At 38.4% G+C, this 21,157-nt stretch overlaps 1 protein-coding gene across 36 annotated transcripts in view; it reads left to right on the top strand.

Annotated features, from left to right (window-relative positions):
• Nucleotides 1–21,157, top strand: part of Abi3bp (ABI family member 3 binding protein) — a 230,040-nt gene that overhangs the window by 171,269 nt on the left and 37,614 nt on the right. For 32 of the 36 annotated variants that reach the window (XM_052159205.1, XM_052159202.1, XM_052159201.1 and 29 more), the window contains 6 exons: nt 2,150–2,221; nt 6,729–6,794; nt 15,321–15,380; nt 15,922–15,969; nt 16,749–16,829; nt 18,332–18,409. The exons of 1 other annotated variant lie outside the window; for it this stretch is intronic. In XM_052159205.1, coding sequence (XP_052015165.1) covers nt 2,150–2,221; nt 6,729–6,794; nt 15,321–15,380; nt 15,922–15,969; nt 16,749–16,829; nt 18,332–18,409 — 405 coding nt within the window. The remainder of the gene's footprint in view (nt 1–2,149; nt 2,222–6,728; nt 6,795–15,320; nt 15,381–15,921; nt 15,970–16,748; nt 16,830–18,331; nt 18,410–21,157) is intronic. 3 more of the 36 variants (XM_052159215.1, XM_052159211.1, XM_052159180.1) reach the window with 1 other exon arrangement.

Here is a 21,157-nt window from a genome sequence, read left to right as displayed (position 1 = left end):
CCAGAGTGCTGGGATTACAGGCATGCGCCACCACCGCCCGGCCCCAAACTATAATCCTACCCAGACTAGATGAGCCTGAAACTGGTAAATACATTTTTTTTTTGCATTTTGTATATGAGATGAGTGTTTGCAAAATGACATCATGGTCTGTGCATGAGAAGTCATGCCTGTCCTTCTTCTCACCCTTTGATGGGTGAGCCCGCCTTTCAAGCATAAGGTCTCTCTGTCTATCATCAATAATCTTTCTTGAATGGCAATGTGTAAACCTTTAACACAGTGCTGAAAACATGTCTCAATTACTCAAGATTTTGAGTTCAGAAAATAGGAATATTTAGGGGAAAGATTATATATATTCTGTTCTATTTTAAAGTATGTATGCAAGTTTATTTGAACTACTTTGAGGTAGCTGACTCATGTATGAAATTATACAATACTGACAGAAACAGATTTTGCTGTATAATCCATATTATGGGGCATTGACCAGTTCTCATTTTGTTATCTAGAGGCCTCTCTACTACCCACTCTGGCCTTCGGTAATATGGTGTTTCACTCTATACTCTACCCTGGTATTAGAGAAATAGCAATTAAACTATATTATTAAACACTTATTAAATAATGTTGCCTAATAAATGGTAGTTTAACTTTTTACCCAAATTTTACATTGACTACATGAACGGAATGTACCTCATATCAGTTAAAACTACCATTGCCAAAAAATTCTCTCAATAGTCTACTAACATATTAATGAGTGTCTAATTATATATACCACCTGTTTTTTCTTTTTGTTTTTGTTTGAGAACAAGAGCCTGCCTTTTCGACCAGGCTGACCCAGAATTCATGTTCCTCTTGCTTCAACCTTCCTAGTACTGGGATCCCAGGGATATACCCCAAGTCTGCCTGACTGTCATGGATGGCACTTCCAGGAATTATTTCTGAACATGCCTTTGTCTTAACTTTGTCTTTTTGCCTTAGGAAAACACATAGCACATTAATTGGGACCTTGGCAAGAAAGGGGGCTTAGCCATTACATCAGTAATAAGCTCAAATCATTCATTTTAGGATTCAAATGCTTCGTAAATGTCACTTCAGTCGGTGTGGTAAATGATTCTGTTAGCCATGACTAACACAGTGGCACTCTAAACCACTGTGTTATTCAGCCAAAATAACCTCATGTGTATCCTAGTATTTGTCTCTGTACAGGCCAGAGAAGAGTCCTGGAATCACTGTGTACCTTGTATATTTCCATTTATTATCAGGAAGAAGCTACCCTGAAGCTATACCTGAGGACTCATGCACTCTTCCAGTGCCTAAAAACTCATTTTTAGTGAATGTTTCTTAAAGGTCCTGAAACTACATAGTATTAACACCATTTTGTTGCTTCTTATCAAACTTCTGTTATGGAATAATTCTTATTTTCAGCAGTCTTTTTCTTAAGGTGTCTAAAGCCATGTGCCACTGTGTGTTCTGATTTTTATTATTTTAGTTATTCCAAAGGCACTGTTCTCAGAGGCTGCAGCTCTGGACCTGACAATTACTTTCCGTTGTTGGGATATAATTTTAATCTTCTCATTGAAGAACAAAAATTATTTTATACTAATTTGCTCCATAGCCTTTCCTAGAGTTTCTCCAGTGAAGGAATAATGCTTTGCAGAAAAGTGTCTTCAGTGTTCAATTTTTCTTCCCCAACATAGCCAGTGAAATTGTGCTTTGCTTAGTAAAATTAAGTTTTCTATTGGATTGCTATTTAAATTATTCTATTTGAATTTTTGTCATAGTAATTTCTTTATTTAGAAAAGATGGGTTTGTATTTAAAGAATACATCTACATATTCATGTTCACATGCGGATTAGTAATGAGATGACTTTGTTTTTAACCTATTTAAAAAGTATTTGAAGTAGATGTTTCTAAAATACCAACAGTTCAAAGCTGAATATTTATTTGCAAGCTGAATATTTGAGGTGTGTTTTATCTACCTCTTTTATCCTGTATCTTTCATCTCCCTCTTCTTTGTAGCTCTGGAGATATTGACATCAATTATTGACTTTATTTATCTTCAGTCACTCAGCAACTACCTTTGAGCTTTTAGAAAACACTATAGTTCTTGAAGGGCCAAGGGCTCCAAAGCTGTGAACCTATGTCTTTCCTTTAGCTCCCAGGCAGACAACCAGCACGCCTCCCAAGCTGAAAACACCACACTCAAGAACGCCAGCAAAAGAGCCAGGTAACCACAGAGCTTAGGCTTTAACTTCTTTTTGTTTGTTTGGGTTTTTTTTCATATTTGAACACTTTATTATGTAATAGAATATGTTATGCATCACTTATTTTTTTATTTATTCACTTTACGTCTGGATCGCAGCACCCCATCCCTCCTCTCCTCCCTGTCCCATCCTCCCACTAACACCTCTTCCCCATTCTCCTTCTTCTCAGAGAATTGAAGACCCTTCATGGGTACCAACCCACCCTGGCACATCAAGTCCCAGCAGGACTAAGGGTATCTTCTCCCACCAAGGCCAGACAAGACAGCGCAGCTAGGGGAAAGGGGATCCAAAGACAGGCAACAGGGCCAAAGATAGTCACCCAACACGCATTCCGTTTGTTGAGGGACCCACGTGAAGACCAAGCTGCCCACCTGCTACATAAGTGTAGTTTCTGTGAGCCCCTGTGGGCCCAGGTTAGTTTACTCTGTAGGTCTTTGTATGATGTCCATGACTCCTCCAGTTCCCTCAATCCTTTTCCCCACTCTTCACAAGACTCCCTGAGCTCCACCTAGTGTTTGGTGGTGGGTTAGATAGCAGCTGATGGAAGCATCTGTTTCCATTAGCTGCTGATGAAGCCTCTCAGGAGACAGTTATGCTAGGCTTCTCTCTACAAGCATAGTAGAATACCATTAATAGTGTCAGGGGTTGATTCTCTCCCATGGGATCTCAAATTGATCTCAAATTGGGACAGTCATTAGTTGGCCATTCCCCCAATCTCTGTTCTATCTTTATCCCTGCACATCCTGTAGGCAGGACAAATTTTGAGTCAAAGGTTTTGTGGGTGGGTGTCCCGCTCCCTTCTCTGGAAGTCCTGCCTGACTACATGAGGTTGCAACTTCAGTTTCCATATCTCCTGCTGGTAAGAGCCTCATCTCAGGTCACCCCCATAGATTCCCAGGAGCCTTTGCAGTCCCATGTCTCTGGCTCACTCCAGAGATACAACTCCTAGTTTCTGTTCTCTTCCCTAGCCCTCTCCCCCTCTCTCCCATCCCAGTTCCCCTCCCTACCACCTCTTCCAACCAGTTCCCTCTCTCCAGCCACCTCCAATGTCTATTTCATTTTCCCTTCTGAGTGAGATTCAAGCATCCTCCCTTTGGTCCTCCTTATTACTTAGTTTCTTTGGGTCTGTGGAGTGTACTATAAGTATTCTGTATGGCTAATATCCACGTATCAGTAAGTATACACCATGCATGTCCTTTCGAGTATGGGTTATCTTGCTCAGGATGATATTTTCTAGCTCTATCCATTTGCCTAAGAATTTCATAAATTCATTGTTTTTAATAGCTGAGTAGTATTCCATTGTGTAAATGAACCACATTTTTCTTTATCTGTTCTTCAGTTGAGGGACATCTAGGTTGTTTCCATTTTGTAGCTATTACAAATAAAGCTGCTATGAACATAGCTGAGTATAGTCATCATTGTGGTATGGTGGAGTATCCTTTCGTTATATGCCCAAGAGTGATGTAGCTGGGTCTTGAGGTATAACTATTCCTAATTTTCTGAGAAACCACCTAATTGATTTCCAAGTGGTTGTACAAACCTGAAGTTAGTGAGTTAGTTACTTAGTTCCTGCAAATTGAGTTTTCAGCCATCGTCAAATAAGGCTCCCTTTCTTCGGTAACACAAAGTATTTTTGTTTATATGTTGAACTTAATCAGAAAGCACACACAGGGAGAACTCAGTCCTAATGTCTTATTGTTTCAGAGAGGAATGGCCAAGAACAAGTTTTCTTAGAAGAGCCACTTACTCCCTTCCCCTACAATTTTAGGCTATCCTTCTGACCTTCCCATGATCCCAGAATGTGCTCCCATCTCCTTGCCAGTGACACAACTTAATGAGCACTAATATGAGTCCTGCTTACAAAAATTATCTGAGGGCTTCTTGCCCGCTAAACCAGGAAAGAAAAGCTAATGTCACAAATGGTGCGGAAGCAGGAAAAAAAATATTTATCAACATTGTATTAGTCTTGACCCAGGTGACAATTCTTGAATCCTACCAGGAATAACTTAAATAATTTCAGGATCTCTGTTATTGTTTCAGTTATTTCCTCTAACATTTGATTCTGTATTTATTCTTCTTCTTAAGAACATTGATTAAAAAGACTATTCTATGTTCTCCATCTCATTGATAATCAAAAACCTGTTCTACTTTGTCTATTATTAGATCTGTTCACATTAACTACAAAATTCTATTATGACAATAATATTTTTGAAGTATAAATATACAAAGATCCCAATGTAACATTTCCTAGAGAATTAGAAATTTAAAATCACAATCAACTCTTAGAATGTGGAGATATGTGGAATTCTGGTAAAAATGATTAATCATTAAATAAAAAATAATAATTAGTGAATAAAGCAGGACTAAAATATGTCAAATATTTTAAGTGACTGTTACTAAATAAATCAGGTATGTTAAAATGTCAGTATAAAATTAATACTTTATAAAATTAAATAGTTGTTAAAATTACATGGCAAGCAGCTATCAAGATTTTATTGAACACATAGCATAGGACAAGAGTATTAGATAAGGACAAATGGAAATTTTAAAGACAATAAAATGATAAATGTAAAGTAAGACATGCTAGGAGTTCCAACTTCTAGACTATAAATTCCTGAACACAAAGTTAAGTGAAGGGGATATAAACTACTGGAAAACATTTATTAGTGATTTTATCTTTTTGAAGAATACTTTGTACTTAATAAACTTCAGTGCAGTAAATTAGGACCCTTCTATGATTTCCTATGATTAAACTGCATATTTTTAAATTTGGTTAATTTTAAATTAGCTTTTTAACCAACACAAGATAAATAAGCTCAGAATGAAGAGAACTAACCCAGTTCACTCCATACTGACCTTGGGAGGCTGGAGGGATAGCAAACTACAAGGACAGAGGTGTTTGGTTTTGTTCCAACTGAGCCAGCTTCCAGTCCTTTGGCCTCTGCAGTGAAGAGCAGCTGCAACCCAAATGTTTCTGACCTTGTTAGTGATAATTTAATAAGAGAAAACTAACAACGGAAATCAAAATGTATTATAATGATGTTTTTTAAGTGATGGAACTTAGATCTTTCTTTCAACATGAGAATATGTTTCTTAAAAAACAAATCCAAATAATACATTAGATTTTATAGCCTTTCAAGAATGTGTGCATGTGCACATAAGTATTTTAAACTGTTATTGTTTATATTTTATTTATATTGTGTGTGTGTCTGTGTATGTGTGTGGTACTGCACAAATGCGAAAGTCAGAGGAAAAGGTTAGGTGCATGTTTATCTCAGCCATGTTAGTTCTGAATATCAAACTCGGGTTGTAAGGTTTAGTGGCGGGACCCTTAACTCACTGAGCAATGCTGTCAGCCTATAAAATGTTTGAAAAATAAATATACATGCCCTAGTTTCTCCTCTGTTATCTTTGAATAGCATAAACCTTAAGAGACCTCCTGCATGAGTGAATAACCTGTATGTATAATCAGTTAGCCAAATGTCAACTAACACTACTGTTTCTCTCAACATACAACACAAGGTTTACACGTACCTTTTTTCAGTATAAAATTTCGTAATAGGTAGGTTATCTTTCTAGATATTTCAGAGCATCTCTATGAATTAAATTATAAAATTTATATATGTGTTTAGTTCTCTAAGATGAAATAGAACTAAAAATTTGGAACAAATAATCACTATAAGCCATTAAAGCAAAGTTCTTTGCTCTTGGGCCATAATGACCCTAAAAATAATTTTATACTTAGATATCTTACAACCATCAAACAACAATACGATCATTACAACAATCAAAATTATGAGTATGACTAATTTTGGAGACGTAAAAGAAAGTGTAAACCAGGCTGTTGTGAGCTCCTTTACTGCCACATTTATGAAGATCCTGGGGAAACTGATGAAACTTTAGGGTAGTACAGTTATCACATCATTCACAGTTCACATTTAGTACTCATACTTGCCCTGTAAGACAGGGTTTATCACTTCCAATTAACCATAAGGAGCAAAGTAAAATCTGACCCACAGAACTGGGGTATCAAAAGCCTGGATCCAGGCACAGTCATTGCGTCTGGCCCTTGAGCTGCAACTCTCAGCTCTGGAACTTAATGTGATCCCTGCCGTCAACACAAGTCAAGCAAGCATATCCAGAAAGGAGAATGAAGCTTTACATTAATCCCTGTCTCCTTTGACAGGAAGATTAAAAACAAACAAATGACACCACCAAAAACCTCTTTATCCTGATGACTTGTCAAACATTATGTCTCAGACTTCATTTTCCAAAAACAAGGAATTTTCATGCCTGGTCTGTAATGTTTGTATTACCCTTTTCTGTCTGTCTCCGTCGCTGCTGCTTTTTTTTTTTTTTTTTTTTTTTTTAATACAGTTCAAGCTTATTCCCTGCTAGGCCTGTTGTATTAGCATGACTAAGAAACAAAGAATTCCAGTGACTCACATGACCTGAGTTTCTCTCTTTCAGTTCCTAAGGGATCCCTGCATACTACTTCAGTGCCACCAAGTCCTGAAGTGGCAGACATTACATCTGGTAAATATCTTATGCTGTGTTTAACCTGAATTGTACCGTGCTGTCCCACACACATGCACTGAAATGCAAGGACAGAGGCATGTGAGATTAATTTAATTGTACCTCTCTCTATTGTACAGTCTGGTGGTTTTCATTTTTTTTTATTTTTTTAAATTCTTTGTTTACATTCCACACGCTTTCCCTTTTCCCAGTTCCCTTCACTCCATATGTCCCATAAGTCTTCTATACACTCATTCTCCAATCACTTCCCTCCTTTTTCTCTGTCCTGTTACTCCCTTACAATACTGGAACAGGCCTTTCCAGGATCAAGGCCCTCTCCTTATTTCTTCATGGGAGTCATTTGATATGCTACTTGTGCCTTGGGTATTCATAGCTTTGGGGCTAGTTAATATCAACTTATCAGTGATTGCATTCCATGTATATTCTTTTGTGATTGGGTTTCCTCACATAGGATGATACTTTCCAGTTCCAACCATTTGCCTATAAATTTCATGAATTCATTGTTTTTAATTGCTGAGTAGTATTCCATTGTGTAAATATACCACATTTTCTGTATCCATTCCTCAATTGAGGGACATCTGGGTTCTTTCCAGCTTCTGGCTATTATAAATAAGGCTGCTATGAACATAGTAGAGCATGTGTCCTTATTGCATGCCGGGGAATCCTCTAGGTATATGCCCAAGAGTGGTATAGCAGGGTCCTCCGGTAGTGTCACATTCAGTTTTCTGAGGAACCTCCAGACTTATTTCCAGAGTGGTTGTACCATCTTGCAATCCACCAGCAGTGAAGGAGGGTTCCTCTTTTTCCACATCCTCGCCAACACCTGCTGTCTCCTGAGTTTTTAACCTTAGCCATTCTGACTGGTGTGAGGTGAAATCTCAAGGTTGTTTTGACTTGCATTTCCCTAATGACTAATGATGTTGAGCATTTCTTAAGGTGCTTCTCAGCCATCCGAATTTCTTCAGGTGAAAATTCTTTGTGTAGATCTGCACCCCATTTTTAATAGGGTTATTTGGTTTCCTGGGGTCTAACTTCTTGAGTTCTTTGTATATATTGGATATTAGCCCTCTATCAGATGTAGGGTTGGTGAAGATCTTTTCCCAGTTTGTTGGTTGCTGTTTTGTCCTTTTGATAGTGTCCTTTGCCTTACAGAAACTTTGTAATTTTATGAGGTCCCATTTGTCAATTCTTGATCTTAAAGCATAAGCTATTGGTGTTCTGTTCAGGAACTTTCCCCCTGTACTGATGTCCTCAAGGGTCTTCCCCAGTTTCTTTTTTATTAGTTTCAGGGTGTCTGGTTTTATGTGGAGGTCCTTGATCCACTTGGAGTTGACCTTAGTACAAGGAGAGAAGAATGGATCAATTCGCAATCTTCTGCATGCTGACCCCCAGTTGAGCTAGCACCATTTGTTGAAAAGACTATCTTTTTTCCACGGGATGTTTTCCGCTCCTTTGTCGAAGATCAAGTGACCATAGGTGTGTGGATTCATTTCTAGGTCTTCAATTCTATTCCATTGGTCCACTTGTCTGTTGCTGTGCCAATACCACACCGTTTTTAACACTATTTCTCTGTAGAATTGCTTGAGGTCTGGGATATTGATTCCCCCCAAAAGCTCTTTTACTGTTGAGAATAGTTTTAGCTACCCGGGGATTTTTTGTTATTCCAGATTAATTTGAGAATTCCTTTTTCTAACTCTAAGAAGAACTGAGTTGGGATTTTGATGGGGATTGCATTGAATCTCTAAATTGCTTTTGGCAAGATGGCTGTTTTAACTATATTAATCCTGCCAATCCAAGAGCATGGCAGATTTTTCCATTTTCTGAGATCTTCGATTTCCTTCTTCAGAGACCTAAAGTTCTTCTCATACAGATCTTTTATATGTTTGGTTAGAGTCACACCAAGATACTTTATATTGTTTATGGCTATTGTGAAGGTTGTCATTTCCCTAACTTCTTTCTCAGCCTGTTTATCCTTTGAGTATAGGAAGGCTACTGATTTGCTTGAGTTGATTTTATAACCAACCACTTTGCTGAAGTTGTTTATCAACTGCAGAAGTTCTCTGGTGGACTTTTTTGGGTCACTTAAGTATACTATCATATCATCTGCAAATAGTTATAATTTTATTTCTGCCTTTCCAATTTGTTTCCCTTTGACCTCCTTATGTTGTCTAATTGCTCTAGCTAGATCTTCAAGTACTATATGGAAAAGATATGGAGAGAGAGGGCAGCCTTTTCTAGTCCCTGATTTTAGTGGGATTGCTTCAAGTTTCTCTCCATTTAGTTTGATGTTGGTTACCAGTTTGCTGTATATTACTTTAACTATGTTTAGGTATGGGCCCTGAATTTCTTTTCTTTGCAAGACTTCCAGCATGAAAGGATGCTGAATTTTGTCAAATGTTTTTTCAGCATCTAATGAAATGATCATGTGGCTTTTTTCTTTTGAGTTTGTTTATGTAGTGGATAGCATTGTTGACTTTCCTTATATTGAACCATCCCTGCATCCCTGGGATGAAGCCTACTTGATCATGGTGGATGATTGTTTTGATGTGTTCTTGAATTCGGTTAGCAAGAATTTTATTTAGTATTTTTGCATCGATATTCATAAGGGAAATTGGCCTGTAGTTCTCTTTCTTTGTTGGATCTTTGTGTGGTTTTGGTATCAGCATAATTGTGGCTCCGTAGAAGGAGTTGGGTAGTGTTCCTTCTGTTTCTATTTTGTGGAATAGTTTGAAGAGTATTGGTGTTAGGTCTTCTTTGAAGGTCTGATAGGATTCTGCACTAAAACCATCTGGCCCCATGCTTTTTTTGGTTGGGAGACTTTCTTTGACCTCTTCTATTTCTTTAGGGGTTATGGGACTGTTTAGATGATCTATTTGATCCTGATTTAATTTTGGTGTTTGATATCTGTCCAGGAAACTATCCATTTCCTCCAGATTCTCCAGTTGTGTTGAGTATAGGCTTTTGTAGTAGGATCTGATGATTTTTTGAATTTCCTCTGTTTCTGTTGTTATATCTCCCTTTTCATTTCTAATTTTGTTAATCTGGATACTGTCTCTGTGCCCCTTGGTTAGTCTGGCTAAGCGTTTATCTATCTTGTTGATTTTTTCAAAGAACCAGCTCCTGGTTTTCTTGATTCTTTGTATGGTTCTCTTTGTTTCTACTTGATTGATTTCAGCCCTGAGTTTGATGATTTCCTGTCTTCTACTCCTCTTGGGTGAAATAGCTTCTTTTTGTTCCAGGGCTTTCAGGTGTCTCATTAAGCTGCTAGTGTATGCTTTCTCCATTTTCTTTTTGGAGGCACTCAGGTCTATGAGTTTTCCTCTTAGCACTGCTATCATTATGTCCCATAGATTTGGGTATGTCGTGTCTTCATTTTCATTAAATTCTAAAAAGTCTTTGATTTCTTTCTGTATTTCTTCCTTGACCAAGGTATCATTGAGTAGAGTATTGTTCAGTTTCCATGTGTATGTGAGCTTTATGTTGATTTTGTTGCTATTGAAGACAACTTTTACTCCATAGTGATCTGATAGGAGGCATGGGACTATTTCGATCTTCTTATATTTGTTGAGGTCTGTCTTGTGACCAATTATATGATTGATTTTGGAGAAGGTCCCATGAGGTGCTGAGAAAAAGGTATATTCTTTTGTTTTAGGATGAAATGTTATATATATATATATATATATATATATATATATATATATATATATATATATATATATATCTGTTAACTCTAATTGGTCCAAAGCTTCAATTAGTTTCACTGTGGCCCTGTTTAGTTTCTGTTTTCCTGATCAGTCTATTGAGGAGAGTGGAGTGTTGAAGTCACCCACAATTATTGTGTTAGGTGAAATGTGTGATTTGAGCTTTAGTAAAGTTTCTTCTATGAATGAGGGTACTTTTGCATTTGGAGCATAGATGTTCAGGATTGCGAGTTCTTCTTGGTGTATTTTCCCTTTGACCAGCAAGAAATGTCCCTCAGTGTCTCTTTTGATGACTTTGGTTTGAAAGTCAATTTTATCTGATATTAGAGTGGCTACTCCGGCTTGTTTCCTGAGACCATTTGCTTGTAAAATTGTCTTCCCACCTTTTACTCTAAGGTAGTGTTTGTCTTTGACACTGAGGTGTGTTTCCTGTATGCAGCAAAATGTAGGGTCTTGTTTACGTATCCAGTCTGTTAGTCTATGTTTTTTTATTGGGGAATTGAGTCCATTGGTATTAAGAGATATTAATGAATAGTGATTATTACTTCCTGTCATTTTTGATGATTTTTTTTTATATTTGATTGGTTATCTTCTTTTGGGTTTAATGAAAGAAGGTTACTCTCTTGCTTTTTCCAGGGTGAAGTTTCCCTCCTTGTATTGGTGTTTTCCTCCTACTATCCTTTGTAGGCCTGGGTTTGTGGATAGATATTGGGTAAACTTGGTTTTGTCATGGAATATCTTGGTTTCTCCATCTATGGTGATTGAGAGTTTTGCTGGGTATAGTAGTTTTGGCTGGCATTTGTGTTCTCTTAGAGTCTGCATGAGATCTGCCCAGGATCTTCTAGCTTTCATAGTCTCTGGTGAGAAGTCTGGTGTGATTCTGATAGGTCTTCCTTTATATGTTACTTGGCCTTTTTCTCTTACTGCTTTTAATATTATTTCTTTGTTTAGTATATTTAGGGTTTTGATTATTATGTGACAGGAGGTATTTTTGTTCTGGTCCAGTCTGTTTGGATTTCTGTTGGTTTCTTGTATATTCATGGGCATCTCTCTCTTTAGGTTAGGGAAGTTTTCTTCCATAATTTTATTGAAGATATTTGCTGGCCCTCTAAGTTGTAAATCTTCACTCTCATCTATGCCTATGATCCTTAGGTTTGGCCTTCTCATTGTGTCCTGGATTTCCTGGATGTTTTGGGTTAAAAGCTTTTTGCGTTTTGCATTGTTTTTTTTACTGTTGAGTCCATGGTTTCTATGGTATCTTCAGCATCTGAGATTCTTTCTTCTCTCTTGTATTCTGTTGTTGATATTTGCATCTATGGCCCCTGATTTCTTCCCAAGATTTTCTATCTCCAAAGTTGTCTCCCTTTGTGATTTCTTAGTTGTTTCTACTTCTGTTTCTAGATCCTGGATAGTTTTGCTCAGCTCCTTCACTTGCTTGTTTGTGTTTTCCTATAATTCTTTAAGAGATTTTTATGGTTCCTCTTTCATGATCTCAGCCTGTTGACCAAACTTCTCCTGTATTTCTTTAACTGATTGTTGCGTTTCCTCCTCATTGGCTTCTATCTTTTGACTTGTATTCTCCTAAATTTCTTTTAATGATTTTTGTGTTTCCCTTGTAAGGGCTTCTAACTTTTGATCTATTTCCTCCTGAATTTCTCTAAGAGATTTATTTATGTCCTTCATGTGTTCCTGTAACATCACCATGACCAGTGCTTTTAACTCCAACTCTTGTTTTTCTGGAGTCTTGGGGTATTCAGGACTTGCTAGGGTCGCCTTTCTCGTCTGGCTGGGGACAAAGATCTGGTTTTCATTTTTATAGGTGCCTTAAGAATTCTAGTTTTAGGTGTACTAAGACTGTTATTACACTGAAAAGGTAGAGAGAATTATATCAAGTACAGAATGTTTTTTCCTAGAACCAGAGATTGTTGTTCATTTTATAGTTGGTGAGTTTTGTTAGGATTGTTGGATTTGAATAATTTTATAGAGGAAGGAACTCATTGGAAGAGAAGTATGAAGTAGTGAGAAAACTAGAGGATAAAATGGCTGAGTATATCTCAGTATTAGAGCATTGGGCTGATGTGCCCATGGCCCTAGGTTCAGCCCCTAGCACTGAAAACAAAAGTTACATACTTTTGTCTGGTCATGATACAATCTCAGTGCTTGGGAGCTGTAGTCAAAAGAATCATAAATTATAAGTCAGCCTCAGCTACGTGGCAAGTTTGGGACCAGCCTGGGATACCTGGAACCCTATATCAAGAACTAAGTAGGATAGAACTAAATAATGGAAGCTAACATGCTTTAGGGGGGATGGAAACGGGTAGGCCAGTAACACAAGGAAGGCACAGGTAGTATCCTTCACGGGGGTGTGACATTTGGTCCCTCTTATGCCCGTAGTAAGGAGAATCCCACATAGTCTACATATTTCATGTTTGTAAAGGAGTCGATCTGGTTGCAAACCACAGGTGGTGTAAACTCTCTGACATATTATACCAGCTTTTCCCCAATAGTGTTTTGATTTTATCACTGAACTCCAGTGACACATTCACGCCTGTGAATTTTACAATTGTCCCCGCTTGACATTTCCTACACAGAAGTACCCTTTGAAAGTTAATTTTTCTTTAGAGTGACCCAATTTACCCAAAAAGATGGTTGACCTAATTGATTGGACAGTTCATATTAATGATAAATCAGTCAATGTAATTATATATAGTAATGGTACACTAATGGTAAATACAAGGAAATCAAAACTGCCTTACAAATCAAACAAATTATCATCATCATTTATGTTGATGAGATGCCCCCCCCCAGCATGGAGGACATGTTTTCGGGATTCTAATCATATTTGAGTTAATATACAGATGAGGGCCACAAAGGGGAGAAACTCTGACTGAGCAGCAGTGGATCAAGTAGGGGAAATGATTCACAGGCCTTTGCTGGGGATCATTCAGCTGCTTTCTGTTCCACTGATTTCACCTGCACTAGAAAGTTTGCTCTGCAGTTTATTAAATCTCCACTTCGTGCTGGAAAGGGAGGTGCCAGCATGAGCAGCTGGAATCCACATTAGCCTCTCAGACTCTGCAGGGAGCTGAAGGAGCTGCCACTGATGTGTTTAGAGTATGGCGGGTTTGTGAGTAGCATATCTTTTTCTCCCTTAATCCCAGGTCTTCTGTGTCTAGCCTGGAACTGTAATTAATAGACATCTATAAACAGCATTCTTTTTAGCATCTTCTTGGCCTTGGCAGAGCTAAATCAAAGCACCTTTCCCCTCAGCCTCCAAGTAAACGTTTAGTCTTGGTTTAAAGTTGGAAATGAATTCCCCAAAACACCAAGTGGAATGGACAAGAGTTTGGTACTGTGGTGAATTTTCTTCAACTTTATGAATTACTGATCCTTTCCTATATTATATAAACAAATAAAAACATGAGACTTTCAAATTCCTCTGATTTTTTTTTTTCTTTACACATATGAGCATTCTGATCAGGCTGGCCTGGAACTCACAGAGATTTTCTTGCCTCTGCCTCCCAGATGCTGGCATTAAAGGCATGTGCAACCTTGCCTTTTGAGTAGTTTGAGTAAAGTCTTTATTCTACTAGTCCTACTAGTCATGTTTCAAAATCCAGAATGGTAATTTACCGTTGTAATTGTGCCAGTATTATTCTAGAGTAAGAACCAATGTGGCATGTGAATTAAACCATCCCTCTTTCCCCAATCAAAACAGAAAAAGTCCATTCTAGACAACCTAAGTTGTGCTCAGCTGCCTCAAGGTGTGATGGTTTCTTCATCATCATTGTGAGGCAGAGTTCCTCCCTAACTTTTGATTTTTAAAGTTTCCAGTAGGATGCAAGGAAATCACACTACCTACCAAAGAGATGATGGTGTCTTGAGAATCCTCAGTGTGAAAGGAAAGCTTTGCTTTAAGAAAGTAGGCCTAGGCAGGGCCTTGCTATAGGGGCGCCCTGCCACGGTTCAGGTTTTGGCTTGGCGATCTGATACCACTCTGGTATTTTCCCTTGGTAAAACAACAGTTGGTGGCCAACCTATTTCATTTTGTTAACAAAGAACACAAACATTCAAACTCTATTGTGTTTCTACTATGAACTGGTCTATTATTTAGCTGAAGTTATCTTAATATTCTTAGATGTTAGGCACGCTTAACACCTGACACACAAGAAGCCCCCAAGGAAGGCAGAAGTTGGTAGTAGTGTAGTTTTGTCTAGTAATTATTCTGTCCTGATCATAGCCATAAGTTTCACACACAGCTTCCTCTAGTGGCTGGTCTGTTCCATTGGCTTTATTTTCTTTCCACAGCAATTTTTTTAGTGCCACTTGCAATGAAGTTTTGTTCTGCCTCTTATGTACTCAAGATTTCTGTCTCTTGTCTTAGTCTGAGAACCATTTATCCATTTATCTGATTTAATGTATTTTCTACTGCTATCTGAATTTTAGTGAGTGTCAGATGGCAGCTACCACTTGAGCTCAAAATTTTTCTTTTTGAAAGTTTTGAAAGCAACAACCTTAAGGGAAAATGAATTCCTTGTGTTTAGATTACCCATTTCCTTTTCTTTGTTTTTCTTCTGTCTCTCTCCCCAACACCCCCAGTTTTTTTTTTTTTAAGTGAAGCTTCAACATCAACTATGACCAACTTCACATCTGTTCGCGGTAACCAGACCCTCCTCCAGGAAGCTGTAGTTTCCATCTTGAAAGAATGGTTGTTCTTTCGAAGCTTTGCTCTTAAGTCTTTGCATCCTTCATGCTTTAGGGATTTACACCTAAAGATTATGGTCACTCCAGTGGTATGCAGTGTTGTATAATCTTTTTCTTTCAGTTCCAAAAGATGAACGACTTTCCCATAAACCAGATCCTGAGATCTCTCACAGTGAAACTGGTAAAACCATTTTATTTTACTAATTAGATTATATGTTTATATTTTAAAAAATCCCAGTGTAAATATATAAATAAAAGGGACATGATAGGTATGGTTATGAAATATGTTTCTTTATAGGAAGTTCAATCATATAATCCTACTTAAAGGATTTTTCCCCCCTGGTTAAATATAGGAACATTAATGCAATAGGTTTTACTTGCTTTGGAAATGTTTTTACTGAAGAGGAGATCAGGCTGAAATTATACGACTTATTTATTAGCTGAAATAACTGTTTTACACTCTTGTGTGCGTTTTGTCTTGTTTTGTTTTTAGTTAGAACTAAATGGTTGCCCATTGATTGATGTTTTCCTCAAATGATGCTTGACTGGTGAATGAAATAAAGATTTAGCTAAGTTCCTTGACTAGAATCCAGTAGCACTTTCTCATAATTACTACGATTCTTAATGGATAGTCAAGTGTTTTAGTAACTGTGTCTAACAAACCTATAATTTGACTGTATAGCAGTTCTCACAAGTGTCTCTTTGGTTTACTTTTGGCGTAGTTCTGCCTCCTGTCACCTTTAGAGTTGAGCCACCAAAGACAACAATAGGTAATGTTTTTCTTATATTAACCAACCAGCTTACTTACTTTCTCTGATACCATCAAGATTGCAGGTCTTTCTCAAATGATCGCTAATTGAAAATTCATCTCTTCTCAGTTCTTTTCATGATGGCATTCGCCCTGTGGCCAACGTTTCCAATAAAGAGAAGCATGGTTTCTCTACTGAAAGGTTTTGCTTTGGAGACCAGCCCAGGAAGGCTCATTACCACTCTTGCCCACATCTACCTCTCTTATCTTCATGATTCCACTTTCCCTGTTCCCCATCTAGTTCATAACCCCTGCTGGTTTAATGACTCTCAGCTGTGATGCTGCAACACCTTAGCATATGTCAAAGCATGACGGACGATGCAAGAAGTTAATATTGGACAAAACATGAAAGCTGACAGTGAGTTGCTTGTTAGAGCAGACTCAAAAGGCTTATCCCAACAGTTTTGCAATCCTTTTGGCTTTGAGGTGATGGGTAGAGAGACAGAGCTACAAACAAAAAACCAGGAAGGTGTCCTAACCACATTCTATCTTGGCCAGGTCTCCTCTACAGAGGGAAACCAGAATGTCATTTATTGTGCCTTGTGGTAGAAAACAGTTAAGAACCATTACACTAGCCTTCCATCATCTTTCTCCCTAGAGTCCTGTGCGCTCTAACTTTCTGCACCATTCAGGAGATGTTTCCTTTTTTATTTTCAAATGAAGGTGTCTCCTGCTGTGCCATTCTGGTTTATTCCTGGCCTTGACTCAGTAACTAACCAGCTTAGTACTTTTCTTTTGCAGCACCTTTAGAGACACGGGGCATTCCTCTCATACCTGTGATTTCACCAAGACCTAGTCAAGAGGAACTACAAACCACCAAGGGTAAATTGTGTTATTTTGCTCCACAAGGGACTTATCATTTACAGATTGCCCTTAACATGACAAGCTCACTTCACTCAACTTTTACATTGTGTGATTTCCCATTAAGGAAGAATGTCTATGAGCATCTTGGCAGTCAAGCTCCGGGGCTATCAGTTCTCCTGAATGCAAACTATTCATGAGCAATTGTATGGGAACTGATCAGGTGTTTTCCTTGCCTTCCTCCCTCAAATGATGCAACAAGCAATTTATTCTGTAACATTTCAGCTGTTTACTCTTCAAGTAATCTAGAGTGGATTTAATATAGTAATAGGATACTCACAGAGCTTATAGGTTGCCTGCAGAAAGATGACGGATCAGACAAGAAAGTGGTTGATATGATCTGTTGCTTTTGAAGAATTCAATGTAAATATGGCCACAAGTGTGGAAATCATTTGCTGGGTCCTGATTGAAAATGATGGGGAAGTCCCCAGCTCACATTCGCTGGCTCTTCAGCCCTTCCCTTGTTGCAGCTACAGAGCTGTTTGGCATAGCGGCTTTATTTTCCTCTCTTTATCCCTTTCCAAGTAAATCCATCACCGTGTATCTGCGTGCACGCACATGCATAACTGATCATATATTTAAATGAAGTTCATTTGGAAGAAAACCTTAAATGGAATGAGCAAATAAACCCTAATGATGAACAATACATATCATTGTAGCCTATGTCTGCAAAGTCATGAAATGCTAAAGTTAAAAGGACTTCACAAAATTACCACCAAATACACTAATCATCTAATTTCCACTCCCCATCTTGTTTTGTTTTACTTTGTAAGTGCTTCTTGGTTCACTGAAGATAGGATCATCACTGCATACCCATCACAAATCTCTTCCCAGAAATTCAATCATGAGAATAAAGTAGGACAGGCAAAAAAAAAGAAGGCAATACTACTACCTAACCAGAACTTTCTTTGACTTTTAAAGTAGCAGAATATCAGTAAACATATATTTTTATTTTGTCACATAGAAAACAAAAGGATATTTCTTCTTCTACAGTTGAAATAAACATCTTTTCATGTGTTTTATTTATTTTCTCTATATAAATGGTAGAGTAGGGAAGAGACAAAAGACAAATACATTTAAGGTATTTTCAAGGATATTAGGTACATCCAAGGATAGCAGCCACATAAAACAGCTATCTCGGGCCTTCCCCTCAGGCAGGGCACTTACCTTCATACAAGTGAAGTTCCCTGGGTTGTAACACAAAAGGATTTTTGTAACACAAAAGGATTCTGGGTTTGCAAAACAAAAGGATTCTGAACTTACAGCTACCTTGGAAGTCCTTATAATAATTACTAAAACAATGGTATATGACAGCACAGATAAGTCATTAACATACTCATTCACTTTAGGTGACTATAAAGGATCAAGAATGGCTTGAGCTATCTGTTATTGTTTGCTTTGCCCTTGTTATGTTCATGAAGATGGCTATTTAAAGCAGAGCATCCTACTGTGTTTTTCCCTAGAAGAAACAGACCAGTCTACCCAAGAGTTCTTCACAACTAAGATTCCACGAACAACTGAATTGGCAAGGACAACTCAGGGTAATGCTGTTTCTCCACTCTTGGAGGGAAATGTTTCCTTATTTTCCTTTAATCAAGAAATTTTGCTTTCAGATATTTCTTTACCAGAATGAACTACTTCATTGGCTTCCTATTAATGATGAAGGACCTTAGGCAAATTGAATGTCATTTGAGTGCAGAGCTTCTTTGGTTGTTGCTTCAGATGTAGTGTTGGACACAGGATGCTGATATCTAATTTTTAAAGTCCCTCGGGCTTAGGGGAGGATTAGTTTTATTTACCTTGCTGAACCTTCAGGAACCTGACTTTCATATCTGATAAATTAAGAAGACCTTCTCCACCTTCCTCCTTAGCTTTCCCTTCTGAAGCCCTCTTTCCCAACTTCATCCACTGACGACACTCAATCAGCTCCATATGGCTACATCTCTCGCTGGCTTTGGTATTTTCTTCTCGTTTTGAAAATCACATTACTGTCTTGAATGGCGGCAGCATCCTCACGATCAAACAATGTACCTCTTCAGCAAAAATGGTCTTATCAGGGTTGTACAATGTTCTATAATTTTTTCTTGTGTCCAGAAGGCTCTTAGTTTGAGGTTTGGCTCTGATATTCTAGGGTTTGCGCTTTCCTGGTTTTGTCTCAAAACTTCTGTTTAGATTCACTCAGGACACAGTTGCAGGGAATTTTAAATAAGAACTAGGAAGGAAGCCATCTTCGGGGAGAAAAGAGGCACCCATAAATCGGTGCCTTCCAATAACCCTGATTAGAAGTAGAGAGAGGCAGCTTTGATGAAGACAAGCTGTGTGTTTTCAGGACCCTCTTGATCAGCTGTTCCTGAGCTCTGAGGTACTTCAGGTGCAGCTGGGACACAGGTTTGTTTAATGCCAATCCTCAGGTAGCACTTACCAACGGAGAGACAAGAGGCAGAGACGAAATCATTTCTCCGGATGTTGTACTCTAAGTGTGTACCACTGACGCCTGAGACTGTGGCATCGCGAACCCTCAGCAGCGGCTGCATTCCTACGGCCACAACAGAACCCGCTACCAGATTCACCCGCTACCAGATTCACCCACTCATTTTCTCTGTGGCAACCTTGCTTCGACTTCTAGAGACAATTCCTACACAAAGGAAGGGCTGCATCTTACGCTCATTTCTCTCTGCCATCTGCTTTTGTTTCTACATGTGTTTTATTTTGTCCACACATGGGGCTGATAAGAGAGTATTTGTGGCCATGCCATGGCATGGGTATGGAGGTCAGAGCGTGCCTTAATGGAACCAGTCCTCTCATTTCAGCGCTTGGATTCTGGGGATCAAACAGATCCAGGAGGGGCAGCAAGCATTTTTTTTATAAGAGTTTACTTTGGTTCACAGTTCCAGAGGTATAAGATTTGTAACAGGGAGGCATGGCAGCAACTGACAGGCAGGAACAGGAAGCTAAGAAATCACATCTTTTTTTGTTTGAAGATTTATTTATTTATTATATGTAAGTACACTGTAGCTGTCTTCAGACACTCCAGAAGAGGGCGCCAGATCTCGTTACAGATGGTTGTGAGCCACCATGTGGTTGCTGGGATTTGAACTCAGGACCTCTGAAAGAGCAGTCAGTGCTTTTAACTGCTAAGCCATCTCTATGTACCAAGCTTTCTACTTCAGGACATTGTACCAATTGTCCTTACCCAAAGGTGTTTTAGGGAGTCATGAGTATTTATTTGACTTTCAGCTCTTGATTTTTGTCTCCATTTGGAATGATACATCACTTATATTTATTTCTGATGTTGCTTTAAATACATTATTTTAAATACTTTTAGAGATTTTAAAAAAATAGATATGAAATATCTTTAGATTTTTGTATTATTGGCCACCCCCCAAAAATGCACGGCAGTTCTGTTTACGTTACATAGTCAGAAAGCTCTGCCATCTTTCTTTTTAGGTGTAAAGTTAGGATGGTTTTCTCAAGGCCATGTGCTGTTGGGTGCTGAGCTGTCTGAGTACCTCACAGCCTAAAGTTCATTTAGGCTCTTTAAGTTCTTCCTAGAAAAAAAAAACAAAAAACAAAACAAAACAAAACAAAAAAAAAAAACCAAAAAAACAGAACAAAAGCGCTCATGTCCTGGTGTCGAAGTAATGACGGCACACGGCTGGGTATTACTGCACCCTGCTCTGATCTCCTTCCTGTGTGAAGTTGGACGACTCGTGTGCTGTCTATGGCAAGGACAATAAAAGAGCCAGCATCCTTTTAGTTCTCTTCAGCAAAAGCAATCAAATGCTCAAATGGATTTACACAGAAAGCTGAACTGGGTGAAAATGACTGGCACTTTTACCATTCTCAAAGAAAAAGCAAAGGGAACCATCTGCAAACCATCACCAGGCATTTTTGGCTCTGTGGGCATTAAGGCTTTACAACAGCAGTACTTGTGTTCACCGTGGTTAGTACCCTTGGGATGGCCCCAGGAAGGCCCCTGAAGGATCTCACTCTGCCTCTGCGGTTGGCCTGCTGGATGGCAAAATCCTGCTCATTGAAGTCTTCACACTGGAAGCTCCTAAGCTACAGCTACAGTGTGAGCTTTCACAGGTGGTATTTGTTTTAAGCCTGCCAGACAAAACGTTGCTGATTTATGGTTAATAAATATCCACTCAAGATGTGAGCAGAACCATTAAATGATGTAACGTTTGTATAGTTTACAAGAAAAACTGTTTTTTTTTTTTTTCTGTCTATAGCTAACGTATTACTAAGAGACTGGGTGGCAGGAATATATGTGTGGTCTGCACACC

This window comes from Apodemus sylvaticus, chromosome 15 (assembly GCF_947179515.1).
Source record: "Apodemus sylvaticus chromosome 15, mApoSyl1.1, whole genome shotgun sequence".
NCBI lineage: Eukaryota > Metazoa > Chordata > Mammalia > Rodentia > Muridae > Apodemus > Apodemus sylvaticus.
This window is presented reverse-complemented; position numbering and strand designations above follow the sequence as displayed.